This window comes from Protopterus annectens, chromosome 2.part0 (genome assembly GCF_019279795.1).
Source record: "Protopterus annectens isolate FY-2018-M chromosome 2.part0, PAN1.0, whole genome shotgun sequence".
Lineage (NCBI taxonomy): Eukaryota > Metazoa > Chordata > Ceratodontiformes > Protopteridae > Protopterus > Protopterus annectens.
Window position 1 is genome coordinate 211,869,735 of NC_056728.1, and position 22,235 is coordinate 211,891,969.

Here is a 22,235-nt window from a genome sequence, read left to right on the forward strand (position 1 = left end):
TGTAAAAAATTACAAACATAGCATTTGACAGAATTCTACGTTCAGGGATAATGGAGTGCTTACAGGTGTATAAGGTATACTAATCAATTACATTGTAATGTTTATGAAACAGTGGCAAACTACTTTACAGCTAACTCTTAAAGGACAAATTATTATCCTAGAGATAAAAATTCAAAGGCAGACATGGAGTGATTCTTTCTCATCCCTGCCGCTTTCTTTTCCTTACCCTCAACCCATCAAGCTGTTTACTTAACAGGCTAGGTTATGACTATATTTTAACTTCTGGAAACCAGACTAGTTTAAAGAATATCATGTACTTTTTGTGAATGATTTAAAATTGTATAACTGTCATATGAGGATTTGAAAGCACAATTACAAATGGTTAAAACTTTTTCAGATGATATAAAAGTGATATTTGTTCTGCATAAATGTGCAAAAACAACATTCATGAAACGAAAGTTGAAGAACAAAGAAAATATGAAGCTGGGGCAAGAACATGATACTAAAGGAACCTGCACAGGAAAAGGCCTGAGGCACAGGTGTTTCAGTGCTAAGTCTGAGCATCCATGACCAAAAAAACAAAAGCTTACTTAATGGCATCTTTACTTCTTGCTTTTTTATAAAACATTACTAAATATGTGTCTTATGTATACATATGTGTCCTGTCTTATATGTGTGAGCTCAATACTCAGAATAAGAATGCAGGACTGGACTGCAAAGTAAAAACTGAGACCCTCTCTTACCCTCCAAATGACAATATATGGGGAGAAATGATTAATATCCTTTTCTTTTAACACATGATTCAGGTGGCTGCCAATGTCTTCCCTTAAAGCAACATACTTAAATTGCTGGAGGTGTAACCAAGTCCCCTGACTCAAATAAATGAATGGTACCAATATAAGCTTATTCCATCTTGTTCTGAACTCACGCTGTGTAATAATTCACTTTAGTATGCCATGCTTCTAAAATGTAACCAGCAAATAAATATTGATTTGGAGGTTCTTCTGTTGGTGTAAGCCTGGAACCATGCATTCCATATGTGAGCACCCTATTCATTAAGTAAACAAAGCCATGCAGGAAATGTTGAGTTGTCCCTTCTTCTAGGGTGTTAAAACCCAAAAAGCACCAATGGACTGCCCAAAACAGTAACAGCTTCTTCTAGGGTAGAGGATGAGAGCTGCACTAGAAAAAGGGAGGGGGGTAGATTTGGCAAAATAGTAGTGGTGCTGCTGACTGCTAAATCTAATGCTCGTTTATATATTTCTTCTCTTTTTTATTTTATATCTAACATTTTAAATTGGGAAATATGCACAGAAAGGCAACAACAGAACCGTACACCACATACATAATAAATCTTGAACCGTTCGGGACAAACACAAACAAGCAAAAAGACTTCCCAAACAGGTCTGTCCACCCACAGTGACTGTCAGCAAAATAAATCCAAACCGGTTGAGGTTAAAAATACTTATTTAATGTGTAAACAGAATCAGGTTTAGCGCTTTCACCCACAACAACAGCGAGCTTCCTCAGAACAGTTATAGTGAGTTCCTTACATTCATTTATATTTGAAACTGGCGCCAAAAACAAGCTAGTTTCAAAACAATCAGTTTAAAATAATATGACATTCATTATACAGTTCATAATAAACTTCTGCAGATTAACCTGAACAATTAATCTACTTTTACTATCTATGAGTGTAAAAAATGTGTGTAAACATGAATATAACTTAACGAAGCTACTTTAAAATACTTTAAAATATTATTAACACAAGGTAAATGCATACTTCAGTTGTTTAACATCAATAGAGGTTTGATGGACATATAATCATTTATGCCTGGTGCAGATGTAGAATCTGTTAGTACCTGCCAGTATAATTCTCTATATGCCAGATAATTTTTAATATTGCCCCCTCTTGGGTTATTCTTTATAACTTCCATAATGGCGAATTTAAATCTATGTTCGGTCCCTTTCTCAATAATGTGTCTAGCTAAGGCATTCTTCTTATCTTTCTTTTTCATACAGTATGTGTGGGAATAAATTCTTTGCTTGAAAAACCTCTCGGTCTTTCCAATGTAAAATGCTGGGCAGGCCATACACAAAGCTATGTATACCAGCATCTTTGTTTTGCAGTTCCCTTTTGACATGTGTATTTTAGTCCTATTTAAATTCATTAACTTCACAGGGTTTTTTTCATAAATATAACTGCACTGGTTGCATGCCCCACATTTACTTGTATGTGTATTAACCTCAGTCTTTTCGTGTATTGTTAATTCTAATAAACACTTTATATTCATTCCCATTTTGTTGATGAATATTGGTCTGTGGCCTACCTTGTCCAATATTTCTTGTTCCCCTGTCAAAATATTCCAATTATTTGTCATGATATCTTTGATTACATTACTGAAAGGACCGTATTCAATAATACATGCCCTTTTGAAGTTGTTAGCAACTGTGATAGTTGTATCATTAGTCACTGTTTCTTGTCCTATATTTGTGACATTTGATCCAAGTAATGAAGTATATCTGCTGTCTCTTAGTTCCATAATATAGGTGGATATATCATTCATTAGATCTGAATCATATCCCCTTTCTAAAAAATAAAGATGTAATAAATTCTATCTCTTTTACCATATCTATATGCTCAGATGTCATTCGCATAGCTCTAATACATTGCCCTTTATAAATATTACATTTCACCTTCCTTGGGTGATAACTGTGAAAATCAATATAAGAGTTTGAAAAGGTAGCTTTTCTGTATATATTAGATTTTAAATGCCCATTGTTGGCTGATACTAATGTGTCTAGATATGGTACCCCTTGGTTGTTAAATACAGCAGTAAATTTTAGATATTCACTACTGGAATTTATGTATGTAATAAAGTCCAAAAAAGAACTGTTCTCGTCATTCCACATAATGTAGATGTCGTCCAAAAATCTGGAGTAATAACAAATGGATTTAAAATGTGTACTGTTGAAAATGTGATTATCTTCCCATTCAAGCATGACCAGGTTAGCAAATATGGGTGCACACGCTGCCCCCATAGCTACTCCCCTGGTCTGCTTGAAAAGCTCCCCTTCAAAATATATGAAGTTATTTTCTAATACAATAGACATCAGGTCCACTAATAATGTTATTTTGTCCCACGTCATATTCGTGTGTTTTCTTAAGCAGTTGGTAAATGCTTCCAGACCTTCATCAATGGGAATACTACTAAATAAGTCTATGACATCTATACTACTGAATAGTGTATTACTATTATATTTAGAAATGGGATAATTTTTCAAAAATTCCCAGGAATCTTTTACCAGGTGTTGAACATTATTATATATAGGTTTCAGCATATTGTCAATGACTACCCCAATTGGAAAGGTCTTTGACTTGCTTCCTGATATTAAGTCTTCTTTTAACAGCAGGATAGTCCTGCAACTGAAGTTGTGACTGTAAACTGCACCGGTATATATAAACAACACTATAACCGTTTAGCAATGGGAGGGGGACTAGAAACATAAGCAAGCCCAGGTTGGAAGACAGCACATGCTGTTGGATCGCACAGTAGAGTCGGATGCAGTTTCTAGGCACCTTTGAAAGGTACAAGATAAGCAAAGTAATATATGTATATATATATATATATATATATATATATATATATATATATATATATATATATACGTAGACATAGATAGATAGCTGCAGTTCATGTTATCAACAGTCTGGTTTGTTGACAATGTAAACTGCAGTATCATATTACCAACAGTTCTGAGTTTGTTTTACCAACAGTTTGTTTTGTTAGTAGTCCATTTTATTAACACAGGTAGGTGTGTCAGTTTTAGGAGCAGAAGTGTAGCTAGTTCAACCAGCACCCTGGGCCAGGCAGCAAAAAAAAAAAACAAAAAAAAAACAAAAAAAAACAAAAAAAGAGAGAAATGATGTTCCTTCAACTGGCATACCAACAAGGTGGCCAGATGCATGACACCACCTTCTCCTCTCCTGCCCTAGCCATTCAGGTTCTATTTCTGCACCCTGCCCTGAAACCTCCTTTAACATATTTTATTAAAAATAACTATTTCTTCTTTTAAAATGTCACAAACTATTTGCTACAAATGTACCAAACAGTTAGTTGCTACAGTTTATACTCTGCCTGCACAGAGTGCTACAGCGATTATGTTTTAGTTTAAAAAAGAGGAAACTCATACATGGTTTCACACAGCCTGTAAATTGCTCAGCTCCCAGGACCCTGCTTGCAAATGCTTCATCTCCTAAGGGTTTACACTTATCAAGGGTACCAGAACTTGTCAGAGATTTGGGATGCATGCCTAAGCTTAGAAAGACCCTTGTGGTCATTAGCCGAATAGACAGCTATGAACCTATGAAAATTCTTCTGTTTAAACTGTTGCAAACTGCTTGCTACAAATGTAGTGAACAGTTGCTACAGTATATACCCTGCCTGCATAGAGTGCTACAGTGCTAAGGTTGTAGTTAAAAAAAAAAGTTTTTTTTTTTTTACTTTTAAACTGTATTAAACTGCTTGCTACAATGCTGCCACAGTTTAGGCCACAAACAGAGTGCTACAGCACTCAGGTTTGACTGCAAATGCAATACCAGCTTTTAAAAGCCATTGTTGTATTAAAGCGTGATCTGGATCAGCTAATCTGACCCCCAGCACTTTGCATCCAGGGCAGTTGCTCCTCTTTCTGCACCCTAGCTACGCTCCTGGTTAGGAGTAGGAGATTGTACATATAAGTCTTTGCTATTTAGAGAGAGAGTAGGGTTAGATAAGGAGATAAGACTTTAGGTGTGTTTGTGTGAATGTCTACAGCTTAGGGCTAGAATAAGGGTTAGATGATAGGAGAGCTTTAGTGTTTTCCATGTGAGTTGGTGTGCGTGTGTGTGTCTGAGTATCTTATGTAATGGTAGAATTATGGAAAGAGCCTTTCTGAGGTAAGGTACAGGGTTAAATACAGCTGTTAGCACGCATTGCCTATATAATGGTAGTGTTATAGAAAGGTTCTTTCTAAGGTAAGGTACAGGGTTAAGTTAAGCTGTTAGCGTGCATTACTTAAGTAATGGTAGTGTTATGGAAAGGATCTTTCTCAGGTAAGGTACAGGGTTAAGTTAAGTTGTTAGTGTGCATTACTTATGTAATGGTAACAGGGGTGGCTCGGACTGCAGCCCTCCCACCTAGAAAAAACAAAAGAAAAAGAAAAATCTTTAAAACTAAAAAACAAAAACAGAAAGACAAAAAAAAAAAAAAAACACGAGTCCTGACTCCTCTGCGCATGCGCAGACACATTTGAAGACCTCAGACTGCCTTCATCAGCAGTCCGGATAGAGACAGAAAGGTACCCAGCAATCATTGCTGCAAATGCACCCAGGAATCAGTGCGGTGATGACTGCACAGAAGAGGAGATTCGGACTGCTTCGGCTGCAGGCAGAACCAGGACTGAGAGGTGAGCTGCTCTCGCGGGAGATTCATTGCGCGGGCGTGGCTTCATTCATGTATTACTGCTTCAGGAGGTAGGTGTTTTGATCGCTGGCTGTTGAACGGGTGGGACATGTATTTACAGCAGGTAAGTGAAGGCTTTAATTATACCACTGGACTAAGGGGTGTGTGTGTGTGTGTGTGTGTGTGTGTGTGTGTGTGTGTGTGTGTATGCGATCATGAGTTTGTGGGATAAGGTTAGAGCAAGAGCTAGGGAAGGGGTTAGATCTGTTTGAAGTTTGTCTATAGGTGTGTGTGTGTGTGTGTGTGTGTGTGTGTGTGTGTGTGTGTGTGTGTGTGTGTGTGTTTTGTTGAGTTAGTGAAAGGGTATTACGCTGATGTCTGGGGTTAAGGTTGGGGCATTTGTAGGGCTAAGGTTATCACATATGAGTAAGGGTTGGCAGATGAAACATTTTAAACACCTGGGTGCCATAGCAAGCAGAAGCCTTGGAAGAGCCATGCAAACATCAGATCAAGCAAAAAGCTACCTAATTCCACCAAAAAGAAAGCATCATAGGTATCATTAACAAAACATCTGGACCAAAATCCATTTTTGTCTGTTATACTCAGTTAAATCTAATGCTCAATGACCGATTGCTGACCCTGATTTCAGCAATTTCTGAAAACAGTTAATTCCCTGCCAATTTCATTGTTTCATAGGTTCATAGGTTCATACTAGGCTATCTGCCCTAAAGCATTTATAAGCCTAGCCAGAGTGTGTTTGGCTTTTGCCACCCATTTTAAATTAATTTTGCTATGCCCTTTTTCGGGGTTAATATACTGTGCCTCTGTCTAACAGTGACACAGAAGTGATACCCGGGGTAAACCTATGATCCCCCATCCATTCATCACGATTCCTCTTGAAGAGAGTCATTGAGGGACTCTGCCTAACCTGGACTGGGATTTTATTCCAGAGTGAAGGGAGCCTCTGGGTTATGAATCTGTCCCTCCAGCATGTCCTATTTATTTCAGTGCTGAGGTTCATGTCAATCGAGCGTAGCTCGATGGGATTTGGATTTTCTGAGGTGCAGCATGTCCATTAATTCCGGGTTGGACATGGCTTTATACGTCAGGCACAGATCGCCTCTGAGCAGGCAGTATGCCACTGAGTAGAGCTGGAGTTTCTTTAACCGGGCAGCATATGGCATCTGTTTGAGCCCTTTGATCCTCTTGGTGAGGTACTTTTGGGGTCTTTCCAGTTGCTGCAGTTGTCTGGTAAGGTACATCCCAAAAGGAGCATTGTACTCAATTATGGGCCTGATGAGGGATGAGTAAAGAGGCACGATGACCTCCCCTGATCTAGATGTGAATCCCTTCATGATTAGGTGGGCTATATAAAATGTTTTTCTAACCACTTTGGCCACGTGGTTGTCAAATGAGAGATTGCTATCAACTTGGGTCCCCAGGTCCCTAATTACTTCTTCCGTACTTAATGGATTACCACCTATGTGGTAATTTGAGGGCACTTTGTTTTTGCCAAAGGGGATGACTATACACTTTTTGGCGTTTAGCTTGAGGCCATGGCTCTGGCGCCAGTTGTCTGTTTCTATGAGGCCCTTTTGGAGGATGCTTGTGTCGGCTGGAGAGTCGATTATGGCGCCCAGTTTGCAGTCATCTGCGAACTTGGTCAGCCACAGTCCTTCCGTGTTGGCCTGTACCTCCGAGAAATATATTCCGAACAAGAGAGGTCCCAGGACTGAGCCTTGTAGGACACCACTTGCAACTGGTTTGGAGTCTGACATGGCTCCAGCAATTCTAACCATGTGGGTTCTGTCCTTGAGCCAGTTTGCAACCCATCTAGTGACATAGGGGTTTATAATTAAGCTGGTGAGCTTATCTATAATGCCCGAGTGGGGTATTGTATCGAAGGCTTTTGCGAGGTCCAGGTAGGCTGTGTGGACCACTTTCCCCAAGTCAATGGCCTTGGTGACTGTTTCAAAGAAATCGACCAGGTTTAAGTGGCAGGATCTGCCCTTAACAAAGCCGAACTGGGTAGGATCCAGTGTCTGTAGGTCCCCAATATCTTTATTTATGAGGTCCATGATGATCCTTTCCATAGCTTTGCAGACCAAGCTAGTCAGGCTTATGTGGTGATAGTTTCCAGGATCCGTTGAGGCACCACCTTTGTGGAGAGGGACCACTGTTGCTGTACACCACTCTTTGGGTACATATCCTGTGGTAAGGCTGAGATTGAACAGTAGTTTTATGTTTGGGTTTAGCTCTTCTTGGAGTTCATGTAGGATGCAGCCCGGGACACCGTCTGGTCCCATTGATGCTGTGTTTTTTGCTTTGGAGAGGGCGGCTCTTACCTGAGCATCTGAGATGTCAGGAGGGCAGCACTCTGCTGGGATAGATATTTGCCCTTTTGGTGGGGAGGGGTGGAGAAGTTTGTGCTGAACCTGTCAGCTAGGATGTTGGCAATGTCTGTGGGTTTGGTGTATTTTTTGTCATTTTGGACTAATTCTGAGCATATCTGGGAATTCCCACCCAGGTTACTAACATAACTAAAGAAAGCCTTGCGATTATCCTTAGTGTCCTGTGCAATTTTTCTCTCGAAGCTGGCCTTAGACGATTTTATGAGTGCCCGTAGTTTTTTGCTAACACTGATCAGAGATGCCTTCCCTTTTTGGGATTTTGCTCTATCATGTAGTAGCTTCCTCCTTCTATTGTATAGTTTGTTTATGGCTGGGGTCCACCAGACAGGACGCCTGCCTTTGGAGGATTGGGTCTTGGTTTTATTTGGGATTGCATGATCTATGCATTCCTGAAGGTGTTCATAGAATGCGTTTATAAAGGATTCTGCGGTCTGGGCCATATTTTCCACAGGCCCGGGGGTTTTGAAGGATTCCACCTCGGTTTTGAGGAGTGTGAAATCTGCTTTAGAGAAGTTTTTCACTGTGGTTTTCTGGGCAGGGGGGTGGGGTCGGGATGTGAATATCCAGTGAGATTAGTTTATGGTTTGATCTTACCAGTGAGGGATACACTTCTGGTCTGGAGCATAGAGTCCCCATGTTGGTGATGATCAGGTCCAGTATGTTTTCCCCTCTTATGGGAGTGGTAACAAGTTGCTCCATAGCATTTGAGTTTATAAATTCTAGGAACCTTTGAGCTAGGGTGTTGGAGCTAGAGTAATGCTCCCAGTCTATGTTTAGGTAGTTGAAGTCACCCAATATAATGGTGTTTGGAGAGACCTTCATATTTTCCAATGTTCTCAGGAAGGCCGAGTGGGGTTCCTGGGTTTGGAAGGGTGGTCTGTAGCAGGCTATAAACTGGAAGGCAGTTTTACCCACTGTTAGTTGCACATGGATAGTCTCTGATGCTTTGTGCTGTGCCACCAACCTGGAGGTGTGGGTATCTTTGACGAATATTGATACTCCCCCTCCTTTTCTGGTTCTGTCCAAGTTTGGGGCTGAAAAGTATGGTATGAGGTATAACCTGTTAGTGCTGGGGTGCTCTCGGGAGCCTTGAACCAGGTTTCTGTTACTGCACAGATATCGATGTTCTCCATGCTTAGGAGAGTTTCGTGTGCATGCATCTTGAGGTTTAGACTTCTGGCGTTGAGTAGCATTACTCTTAGTTTCTTATCCCTTATGATACCTATGGAGGTGGGTTTGTCTTTTGAGCCTTGCCTAAAAAAGGCACTATGGAGGTAGCAAGAGCCTTTGCTAATATCCGAAAGCCCAGGGGTGACAGGTGCAAGCCGTCCCTAGCGAAGCATCATGGCTTGTCGAGCATGTCGTCCCAGGCTGACAGGCATTGGATCCCCTTTGAATGACACCAATACTTAAGCCAATTGTTGAAATTAATCATCTTGTCTTCATATTGTGGCATCATTCTTGGTGAGGGTAAGATGCTACTCAAGGTCAGGGTCATACCGGCCTGGGCTACATGCTCAGAGAGCTCCTGTTTGTCTCTTTTCATGTAGTCCAGGGAGGTACGTCTCAGGTCATTCACACCAGCATGGACAATGACTGAGTCATATTTGTACTTGCCTTGGAGTGACCTGAGTGCTTGTGTTATGTGGCAGATCCTAGCGCCCGACAGGCAGCTCACCATGACCTTCTCCTTGTTCAGCCTGGTGAGTGGGACATCAGTGTGCCTGACGATAGAGTCACCTATTACAAGTGTATCAGGTGTGTTGTTTAGCCTTAAGGGCTGTGATTGTTCGGCACACTGGCTTTGTTAGCTATGTGTTGCACGTGTTTTGTTTTGGGGTAGCGGTTGCTTGGGTGTCTGCTTTGGAGGTCACTGCTGCTTAGGCAGATTTTTATTTAGAGCCTCCGAGTATGTTTTTGTGTGTTTATGTGTTTTGTTTGCTGTCGTGGTAGGTCTATGTGAGACTGGAATTGTAGTGAGTGTGGTTTCCTTCTCCTCCTGACTGGTTACGCCAGTACTGAGTTGAGAGAGCTTAGCCTCCAGTTTGGCTATATGGTTGCATCTCTCACATGTGTTGGAATTTGTTGGGAGGAAGAGAGGGTTGTCTGTGTACATGAGGCAGTTGTAACATTGCCTCAAGATTCCCAGATTCACCAGCTAGACCGGAGAGGAGATTTTTGTAATCATTTACATTAACACTTGATCATTGCAGGTAGGTGCTAAATATGTTCTTTAAATGTCTTACTGATCTGAGACATAAAGTTGGAAGTCAGTTTGAATTAAAGTGGCCTACATGACTGCACATTGATGTTGCACTTCCCTTTGCTAGGCTTTAGATGGAGAAGACAACACAAAAGATTTTGGCATACTGTCTAAAGGGAATGGCTGACATTTTATGATGAACGTTTTTGTAGGCTCACATCCAGTATGATTAAGACTAGTGCTAGTTGGATTGTCAATTGCAAGATCCATTTACTTTATCTATACTTTGAATAGATTTTGTGATTGCAATAAATATATATTCTATCTAAAACAAGCAAACTCAGACCAGCATAATAGCCTATAAAGCTGGCTGCTTTGTGGGGAGTAATATAGGGAATCTCAAATGAATCAGTCAGAAACCCAAGAGAGTTAAAAAAAGTCACATCAATTTTGGTCAGCAGAAACCTTACACAGTTTGTTGACTTTTGACCTGATATTTCAAATCACTCAGTGAAGAATAAAGCAAAGTCACAATATTATTTTTGTGAAAAGTTGCGTTTCAGATGAAAATGATGTTAACTACCATAGTGCTAAGCAGAAATGTTTTCCTGCAAGATCACTAACCAGTTGATCAGGTTTAATTTGTCATGCAGTCAATCACATTTCATGACAGGTCTCGAAAGAGTGGTAGGCATTGTGGGCTGGTTGTGTGCGACCCTTGTGGTCCATTTCTGAGTAGTTTCACCTTAATCTACTGTTGTGCAACCACAGGCTTTAATATGTATTAAGTTTCTGAATGGGTGGGGGGATTGTAACTTTCCTCCCTGCAAACTCCTTATGATCTGTGCAAGAAGAGTTTAAGTATAATTATGGAGTGAAATAGCCAAGTAATAGATCATTGGAATGGCTGCAGGAGAGAGGGCTCCATTCAACCATGATTTTGTGAGGGGGAAGGGCGGCAAACTCAAAGACAGTCCCAGCTGAACTATACCTCCCAACTGTCCAGATTTTCACAGAATGAATAGAATTTTGCTTCTTATTTTTGGTTTGTTCCTCATAAAATTTGTGGTTTTCTGGAAAATCATTTAGGAATTAAGTCACTAAATAATGACACACTGAGTTTCAGACTTCATAACCTTCAGAAAAATGCATGCTAAAGTAAGACCTGTTATTCTATCAACTGTCTCAGTTTATACAAGAGCAACTTTTAGTACTGTTTATATGTTCCCCCAATATATTTGGCCTTGTCCAGATTTATTGCTTTAACAGGTTGAGAGATACATGCAAATGAATTGCTTTATAGAATTAGGCACAGCCAAACCTCTCAACTGTCCCCAAATTTGGCTCAAAATGTTGCTCTCCCCTAATAATCCCTCCGCAAAATAGCAATTTTGGAAGAAAACATGGAGGATTTACAATTAAGAAATAACTGTAATAATCAGAGTTATAGATTACTTTTATTTCAGTAATGCATGTAGATTCTTTTATTTTGTCAGCTGCTCAAGTTAGCAGTACTATTATTAAAAAAGTGTCCCTTTGACAGGTTCCCAGCTGTATTGTGTGGCTATTTTATATTTTTGCATCACATTTTTGGTCCATTTTTCATAAAATTGTTTTTTTTTTTTTTTGGCAAATTAGTGGTAAATCTAAATTAAAGACAGAAGTTAGAAAATAATGACAGACATTTCAGTTTCAGATTTCATATTCTTCAGAAAATTCATACTAATGCAAGACCTACTATTCTATTATCTTTCTAAGTTTATAAGAGCAATATTTAAAAATTGTCCTTATTTTTGGGCCTTTGTCCCACTTCTATGTATGGCTTTGCTCTGTGGGTGAGAGGTATAACAGATGTGTCAGGGCCATCACAGTCAGCCAGAGACATTTCAAATTGTGACATACTTGTTGCACCCCACTCCCCCATGTAGTGACTCTGGATGTGTCCAAGCAAGGCAAGGAGCAGTTATGCAGTGTAAAAGTGCAGGGTATCCCCCCATCCAAGGTAGACACAAGTACTACAGTGGCTTTTCATCTGTTCTTGATTTTGCAAAATGGTCTGATTTCTGTCATATTTTTGTACTGTTGATTTATGCTTATTACTCAGAAAGCGCCTGTTGCTCTGTTTTAAGTAGCAATGCTTTAATGACCATCAGGTAAGCTTGTCTGAGATCATAACATACAAGTAAGCTTTAATAAGCATACTGTTAAAGAATTGCCAACATTGAAACCTTTCTGTTGCCATGCAGAGAATACTTAACTAGATAATGTATAAGCGTTGGGTATTGAAATGCATATGACAGTATTTGTAATAAAGGACAGGATTACATTATTTTAAGAAGCTCATTACACTTGTTGGAGACTTCCAGTGATCCCTGAGGGCTTTACCCGTAAACTAAACAGAATGCCATTCATGTGTGTTCCGTAACCTGTACAGTAATCCTTTAAGCAATGTATCTTGAGCTTGTTTGCTTTTCATTTTTTGCTTTGATCATGTTTTCCCCATGAAACAAGTAGATAGTTGTCAGGCAGCAGGTCTTTTTTGGATAATAAACATTTTTACAAGTGGGGGCATCACAGTGATTGCTACTTTCAGCATGTTACTTGGTACTTTAATAAAGCTGAATATAAATTATAATTAGAACTCCAGTGCAATGAGAAGCGGTTTGAGTTGAATGCTGCTTGTTTTTCTTATACTTGATTTTGACTGGCATTCTAGTAATGTATTTAAAAAGTAATTTATTTTTTCATGCCTCACAACCTTTTCATTTCCATCTAGATATTAAGTAAGCTGTCAAGCAGCCAATGCACTGAAATATTTTTATTCTTTTACACTTCATTTGTCTTGATTGGACTCTCATAATGAGGGTTTGGCACCCAGGGAAGCATATTTAATTAACGTTTAGTTTTTGTGGTTTTGAGTATAGCCCCTCCCCTTTCTAGTTGTCCGCATCCCTTCCCACTGACCCCACCCATTCAGCTATCTCCTGCAGCCCCCCTTTGATTTGAAGTCACCAGCCGCCACTGAATGGTAATATTATGGAAAGGATCATTCTAAGGTAAGGTACAGGGTTGGATTACGCTGTTAGCAGGCATTACTTATGTAATGGTAGTGTTATGGAAAGGATCTTTCTAAGGTAAGGTACAGGGTTAAGTTAAGCTGTTAGCACGCATTGGTAAAATGAACACGTAGATTGGAGTTTTGCTTTTTTGCACTGTTGGCATTTGCTGATAAAATCCAGAGTAATTTTTAACTCATCTAATGCATGGTGCCATTTCCCACTCTGGTGCCCCTCAACATAACGAGCAAACTGGAAACCTGACTTCCTTTCTGTGCTTATCAATCTAGACTCCAGGAGCTAAAGTAGTTTTGTTAGTTAGTCCACTGTACATTCCTCGAGTGTTTGAGGGGCAAAGAAAAAAAGAAAGAAAAAGATCTTTAAAATGTAGCAAGGAACTTCTTACAAATATAGAGTAGTGCACTGTATCCTTATCTGACATCTCACAATATCATCTCCTGACATCTTGCCCCAGATGTCTGCCCCATTTATTCCAGCCCAGCTACACTTGTACGAAAGTGATATTTATAGTCATAACATTCATTAGTCTGGGAGCAGCTTTCTTCAAAGTTATGCTGCTAGAGAGTCTAAGTCAAGCACAAGATGACAGTCATCTTATGGGGTTACTCTAACAACACACAACAAAACCAGTGACACCAGTGGCTGGATTGTCCAGTAAGATATTGTATAACATCCCTAGTCACATAATTCATTTTTAAAGATTTTTATGTACTTGCACTCTCCATCTCACTGTGTCCTAGAGTGCAGTGAATTAGCAGTTTAGTTATACACTTCCCCTTTCCCCTTACATTCACATTCACATATAATCAAATTGTTGCAGGGCTCCATTTCCCAAAGATGCATGGGTGCCCAGTGATGTCACACTCATAATAATTCACATGCGTTGTTTGCTGTGAGTTGAACTTCTTTGGCCCAGATGAAGATGTTACATAGTAAATTCATGCACACTAACTGATTTTCAAGTTAGAAAGCTGAGATGAATTAAGCTAAATGTATGTACAGCCAACCAGAAAGCTAGAAACTGGCAATACATTCTAAAAACGCTGTGTGTGTGTGTGTGTGTGTGCGTGTGTGCGCGTGTGCGTGTGTGCGTGTGTGTGTGTGTGTGTGTGTGTGTGTGTATGTAAAACAAAGAGGCAATATGTTTGTCTGTAAAGCAATGTCTTTGACTTGGGTAAACTGAATTTGCCTGTGTGTATGGGTATTAACTTGCATGCAAAAAATCACACTTAATATATTACAAACCCTACTAAGAATATGGAGAAATGAATGTAATTTATAGTAGAACAGAAATTAGAACCTAGAAAACTACATGTAACTTATCTTAGAGCAGAAAGAAAAACAAACCTTGCATGTTCATTTTAATGCTGCTGGGTAAAAATAAAGTGTGGTTTCCCCTTGCATTTGTAACTAAATGGTAATTTAAATCATACAAAACCCACCCTTACCCTTTACCGATTACTTCTTACCCGCACTCCCATGAATTTGTCCTTGAGAATGATCCAGGACAAGAGGAAGACAAAGGCTTTGCTGCAGCAGAAGAGAGCAGATGCTTCAGTTATGCTAATCTTCTTCAAAGCCAAAAAGTACAAATAATTTGTTAATGTCCACAGGATAGCGAAAAGGGTCATTTTCTTCAAACATGCCCTTAAAGTAAAGTCATCCGCACTTAAGAACTGAATCCATTTCCTAAAAGCAAAAAAGTGGGAGTAAGGACATTGAAGCAAGTTTCATTAGAAAACTCTACCAGGAAAATATCTTTCAATGTATTTCTGTTAATATATATTTATGCTTGTTTTCACCAAGAATATATAATAGTTTTTTCCAGCTGCTATAATTTTCTTAGCTAAGTGTGCAAGAGCATTGGCAGCCTTTTTGGAAGCTTGAATTTCATTTTGAAAAAATAATTTAACAAATCATATTTTGGCAAAATAATTTATATGCCAGTAGTTTTCTATGAAAATAAATATTACTCAGGAAATGCACAATAATATTTACTGTCTTACACCAATAGCTTCAACCCTCAAGTTAACTGTTCTGAGATCATAGCACATTTAAACATTTTGCAGCACTATAGTCAAAAAATATTAATGTTGAAATAAATCTTTTGGTAAACTTTAACAAAAAGTATCAAAGCCATCAAGAATTTTCCTTGGGAACAGAGCCTAATCTGTGCTATGAGACGTGCACATGCCACTGTGACTGTAAGTCTGAAATATTGACAAAGCAGGAAAATGGCAGCATGATACTTCCTTCTGGCTCCATCTAGTTATTGTTATCTTTTATACAGTAATTTTCACATAGTGAGAATACTACAGACCATGCTTGACTTCAGCTTTTGTGTGCAGAAGAACTTTCTAGAACACCTGCTACAAAATATGCAAGGAGAAAGGAAAATAAAATCAAAGAAATGACAGCAGTAAAAGCAAAAAGCCTCATGTTAACCATAGTATTTGAGGAATGTAACTTTAAATTTGGTCCTAAAAATGGAGGGTGTCAGGGTTGCCCAAGTGAAAGAGCCATTGTGCATTTTACAGTGGGGGAAGGGACAAAGCACAATGAAAATTATGGCAATGTGGGATGTTAGGGAGGTGGATTATGATAACCTGGTGAGAGGGTCAAAGATGATTTCAGGAACTGGAGACATATTGTGGGAACAGACAAGGTATGAGAATATGTATCTATTAAATCTGTTAACCAGGAAAATGCACTAATTCAAGAGGCCAATGTTATTTACTGCCCGGGTGCCAAGCACACCTGTACAAACAAGTAGCATACAAAATACCATGCATGTATATTTAAAGTACAAAGCTACAGTTTAGTTGCAGTACAAAACATAGTTACAAATAACAGAACAGTGTTTCAAATGTAGATACCGATGTCTATATTCAAAACAGTGTGACTATGTAGGGTGGGGTTCAAATCATGATTAAGAATATACAAGAAAGACTGTGTGTCAGATATATATATATATATATATATATATATATGTGTGTGTATATATATATATATGTGTGTGTATATATATATATATATATATATATATATATATATATATATATATATATATGTATTTCCCATTCATAATCTCGAAATACTGAAATCTCGTATTTCAGTATTTCGCGACTAGGAAGGAGAACGTATGAGTGTGTAATTGTTGGATGTGTTGGTGTTTGTTTATGTGTGATATGTGTTTGTGTGTGTGTGTGTGTGTGTGTGTGTGTGTGTGTGTGTGTGTGTGTGTGTGTGTGTGTGACTGTGGAATGTCTGAGTGTGAGACAGTGTACCGTCTTTTACTGTTTGTGCGATCTCGGAGTTAGTATATATTAGTAGGGGGGTTGGGGGGGCGCAGCCCCCCCCCCACATGGTGGGTGCCCCACTGCTTATGTGTAGTCTAGGTATGTGGAGGTGCGATCTTTTGTTTTTGTGTATTTATTTATTTTGTAGTGTGGGTGTTGTGGTTTATGTGTGGTGTGGTGTATGCTGTGTGTTCGGGATTTGTAGTTTCGGGATTGGGAAAGTTCAGTGTTTGAAGGTTTCGTCTATATGGTCGCGAAATACTGAAATTCAAGATTTCAGTGTTTCACGATTATAAAGGAACCATATATATATATATATATATATATATATATATATATATATATATATATATATATATATATATATATATATATACACACACACACACACACACACACACACATATATATATATATATATATATATATATATATATATATATATATATATATATATATATATATGGGATCTGGACACATGCTCGACTAGCATATGTCCGAATCACAAAACATCGAACACACATACACGAAAGAGCTTAACATCGACAAGCGCTTCCGTGTATGTGTGCCTTTCCTTCTTTTTGTTATATAAGAAGCCTTTTACTCTTCTTTTTACCTCTAAATTGTTTTTCAGCATGTGCCGGTAACTCGGCATGTAAAACTCAACTACCAATCATTAGCGGACCGGAGTTCCGCTGTGGCGACCCCTAACCGGGAAAAGCCAAAAGACACAACAACATATATATATATATATATATATATATATATATATATATGGGTCTAGGACACATGCTCGACTAGCATATGTCCGAATCACAAAACATCGAACACACATACACAAAAGTGCTTAACATCAAAAAGTATATATATATATATATATATATATATATATATATATATATATATATATATATATATATATATATTTATATTTATATATATTCTTTACTGTGCAGGTGCGAAGAAGGTTATATTCAGCAAGGGGTGGAGTTATGAAAGCCAAGGATGGTTGGGGTGCTTCACTTTTTCCCACAAATTCACTGAACCAGGACATTGCTGTAGTGGGTCTCACTTTAACATACTACAACCAAAAAGATATCTCATAGAAGAAATAGAAAATAGGGTGTGGGTAGTTCGATGAAGCACAGTGCAAGGAGAGAACAAATTGAAAAACAAAGGCACATGCTGAAAAACAATTTAGAGGTAAAAAGAAGAGTAAAAGGCTTCTTATATAACAAAAAGAAGGAAAGTAATGATAGATTTGGCCAGGTTGAACAAAGATAGAAAGAAGATCACGAAAGACAGGAAAATAAAGGAAAGTAAGGAGAAGAGCAGCCATGCTCGAGAGGATGGATGGAGGAAAGACATGATGGGGAGAATAATGGTCCAGTTCCAAGATGGAGCAAGGGAAAGAAAGAGAAGGCTGAGTGGAATTGATTTCCCTAAGGGAAGCCGAAGAGAGCAACAAGATGAGCCATCTCTCACATTCCTGGAGAATCTGGACAGTGTTCTGGCAGGCATCCTGCTGCATGTTTTCAGCAGATCTCTGACCACTGCAGAATTGTCTGAGAAAGGGAAGAGAGAAAGTGTGGTACCCATGGGGGGCAGGAAAAGATCCAGTGAATTACAAGTCTGTTAGTCTAACAACGACGACAGGAAAAGTTATGGAGGTAGTCCTAAAGAAGACCCTAATTCTTTCAAGAGAACCACAATATCCATGATACCGATCAACATATGAGAACGTTCAGAATAAGCTCTCAGTCAACCTGATGTTGTTTTATGACTGAGTTACAGGGAAACTGGTAGGAGACTAACAACAGATGTGAGCTACCTGAGCTTAAACATGGCTGCACAATCTGGGAAAATGAGAGGAATTATGGGCAGGATCAGAACTAAGGAACTGAATGTTCTATGCCTGATCTGTAGGACTCATAGTACTATGAGGTTAACAACAATGTCAGGAACAAGGAAACTGACTACTGCATGCAACAGGGGTCAGTGTGAGATCAGTTTGTTTCAGACAAATATGAGGGAAAAAAAACTGGATCAATCTATTTTTCTGAAGGCACAATATTAAATACAGCAAAGGAGCTGCAAAGGATTTGCAGCAGCTGACTAAATTGGCTAAAAGTGATAGCTGAAGGGTAATGCAAAAAAATGTGAGGTATTGACCATGAAGAGGATAACTGATGGTAGCTGTGGGCAAGAAAATGAAATGATCTGGTAGTGCTGTTCACACTTTGATTGGAATATCAGGAGTACTATAAAAGGGCAACAGCAGGAGGGGTAACAATCAAGAGTTTGTGTTTTTGATTACAGGCATGCACCCATGCCACACACAACTTTTTTTTACCTGTCTTTGAAGTATTTGGACCATTGATTTTCCAGGTTGTCACCAGTATATGTAAGCACATGTAGGAAGTTAGGAAGTTACTAGGCTATTAATATGTTTATGACAACCCTGCGCTGAAAGGATCAGTTAGTACCTGAATATTACATTTATTTAATTTAATGTATCTTTTTTTTTTTGAAGTTGCTCCTTATCTGTTTCTACCTATCTAACTTGTGTGCTCTTTAAAGAGGGGGAGTGCTTGTAAATGACCCACTCTAGTGAGTGGCCATTTTGTGACACGAAGATGCAAAGACACATGTTCAGTGTGTTAATCAGAGGAGGCAAGGAGTTGGGTAAGAGCAGATTTTAAACTTTTATAGCATCAGATATGGATGAGATGGAAATGTTTTACCGGTTAGATCAGGGGTCTCTAACTTTCTGTAAAGCTTGTAAGATTTATAGTGAAAATAATGGTTGGTGGCACAATGTGGTGTCTTGTCTGCCACAAAGATCCTACTGAAAATATGAATCCTGTGGATTTGATTGGTGTACAAGTGGAAAGCAATGAATACAGCACACATATTTTTCTACCATGAGAGTTTTAAGTAGCGAAGAGATACACACTTGTGTACCATTTTCTGACAAACAACTGACAGAAAATAGGCACAAAGGGTTTCACAGATTTTAGGTCTAACTGTAAGGACAGATCCTTACTAGATATTAACATGTTTTCTATTAAAAAAATGGAATGTGGGTGTTATTAGTCTTTTAATGCAACCTCCCTTGATACTAGCAAAGGATTTAGAAAAGTAATCACATATAGACAAATCTTCAGAAGAAAGCAACACAATTGGAAACTCATCTGGAAATGAATTACTATTAGTCAATGGTGACGATATAACTATATTGGACAAATGACCCAAGTTCTTACTAGAAGTGGAGGAGTATTAGTACCTGGTTATGCAATAAATTTTTGGAAAATGCTAGAAAAACAAGAACATTATGTGATGTTGGGTTATATGAAAGAGTACTGATTCAGATAAGAAGAAGGGAAGGCAGGCCTGGTGGGTGGAGGGAACCTACAGTAGTCCAAGCTATTCTTCTGTTATACTGACAAATAATGAAACCCAGACTACAAACTTGATGGGAAAGGCCCAAAGGGAAAATAATACTTCTCAAGCCCTCAAGACAGAGAACAAAACAAACCCCGGTCATAGGTAACTCTCTGCTAAAAGGGGCAGGAAATATATTGCCAAGAATCAAGAGAGGCAGTTTTATTGCTTCGTTGCCACAATTAGGGATATCTGATAAGAAATTATTTACTAAAGGTAAAGACTACAACAGTACAATACTAATAAGTGGAACCAAAGATGTAGGTAGGACCAGCATAGATATTTGTTTACATGAGGTGTTAAAATTGTTAAGTTGATTAAGGAATCGTAATTGGATGTCACCTTTTGTATTGCTCCCCCCAGCTTCTCATAACAAGGATAGGCTGTGCCATGTAGCAAGACACGTTACAAACATTTTTAATAGCATTGTATCTCTTGATGAAATCATTCTAAGAGAAGAAATGATAAGCAGACACTTCAATTTCACAAGTGCTAAATAGATTTCAGCCATGCAAGTAATGAATTTTTTTCTGATAAACTAGTTAAAGTGCTCAAATCTTTTTTTATAAGAACCAACATTACACCTAGGGGTTGTAAGGACAAAGGAAGTATTAAGTGTTTTATGAGTAATACAAGAAGTTTAAATAATATGTGCCCTACAATTCAAGGTAAGTGGAGAGGATTATGATTTATTAGTAATTACTGAAACTTGGTTATTAAGATGTAAGTAAACTGATTGCACAAATTTATTGCAATACAGAGTATTACAATTTTAGAAAATATAAAAAAGGAGGAGGAGTTTCAGTTTACATAAACAATAAGGTTCATTCATCTATAACATTTAACAGCAACTTAAATGAGATGAAAGGGGTAAAGTGAGAATCAATAACCATGAGAGGTATATTGGTGTATTTTACTAATCACTAAATCAGGACAATGATGATATTGTCTCATTTATAATTGCCTTGAATAATCTCATTTGAAATAATTACTAACACATCATAGCAGGAAATCTAAATGTACCACAGCCTGATTGGACATCACAAAAGAAATTAGAAGTTCATTGGGACTTTTAGTAGGAGTGAGCAAAGATTTAGCATATATGGAAATATTTTAGAAAACTGACTAGAAAGGAAAATATGCATGATGTGTTTTTGTGAAGGGTTTTAAGATCAATGATGCTTGTTGTCTAATAACCAAAACAAATTCTGCCTTAGTTCCACAGTGAAGACTTGCAGGAACCAGTCACCAAACAAGTCTAGTAGAGTTAAGCTTTTTATATCTTATTTTATAAAACTGGTTAAGCACTTTCGTATAAATAATCAAAAATCATCAGTATTAAATAAAAGCAGTTACCATTTCTGGCTGGTTCCTGCTATTCTTCATTGTGCAACTGAGGCAGAATTTCTTTTGGTTATTAGTTATTACTCTGCCTTGCTGCTTTTGTGGTTTAATTGTTTTTGGTCTGTAACAGGAGCTCGAAGGGTATTACCATTTGTCTTTCCTGGGAGTTGGTGCACAAGACATTAAGAGATCATAATCACATAGTGCATTGAGAAAGTGGTTTTACAGAGCTACTTATAGCTCTGTAGCAGAAGAAGTAGAAAAATGGAGGTAGAATGAGTTCTAAAATATATGAGAACATTTCTGAGGCATGGAAAATATTTCATGAACTTATAAATTTTCTGTTAGGAAACCTTGTCCCTGTAGTGCCAATTTCTGCCTATTGTAGACATCAGAACTAGAAAAAGAAAATAAGAAAAAAAATGTGGCAGATTTATAAAAGGTACCCAAGTGCAAATAATAAAAGGAAATATCAGAAGTTTAAGCAAAGGCCTACAAAAGTAATAACATCAGTTAGTCAAAGATATGAGAACAAACTGCTCAATAAAAAACACTTTTTAAAAATGTAAGGGCTTTCAATAAAAGACAAATAATCCATTATTTTAGCGGAGTATCTTCAGGTTAGAATTACTAACCCAAACACTTTAGCCAAGAGATTTGTAGACAAATTGGCATGGAAAAACTGCTCATGGTTAACTACGCAGCTTTAGTGGGGTTGCAACTTGGGACCATGCCCAAAAAAATTACAATTCAGTCTGTTCAGAAATCAATTAATCTTATTACTCCCTCAACAGCACCTGACTCTGATGGCCTCAATGGACTGTTTATGTTAAAAGTTATTAATCCTTTGACACTATGTCTTCATTTTCTATACCAGAATTTTTAAGCTCATGATTTGTACTGCCATATGGAAGGAGGCTGTTGTTGTCTCAATATGAAAGGGGGAGGAGTTAATCAACATCATTGGATAAATATCATCCTAATCATTTTGACATGTATTTTGGGTAAATGCT

General features: G+C 38.2%; 1 protein-coding gene across 1 annotated transcript in view; it reads right to left on the reverse strand.

Annotated features, from left to right (window-relative positions):
* LOC122792718 (putative thiamine transporter SLC35F3) overlaps nucleotides 1–22,235 on the reverse strand; it is a 780,977-nt gene that overhangs the window by 728,711 nt on the left and 30,031 nt on the right. Inside the window, exon 2 of the mRNA XM_044060302.1 lies at nucleotides 14,605–14,824. Within this exon, the coding sequence (XP_043916237.1) occupies nucleotides 14,605–14,824 (220 nt within the window). The remainder of the gene's footprint in view (nucleotides 1–14,604; nucleotides 14,825–22,235) is intronic.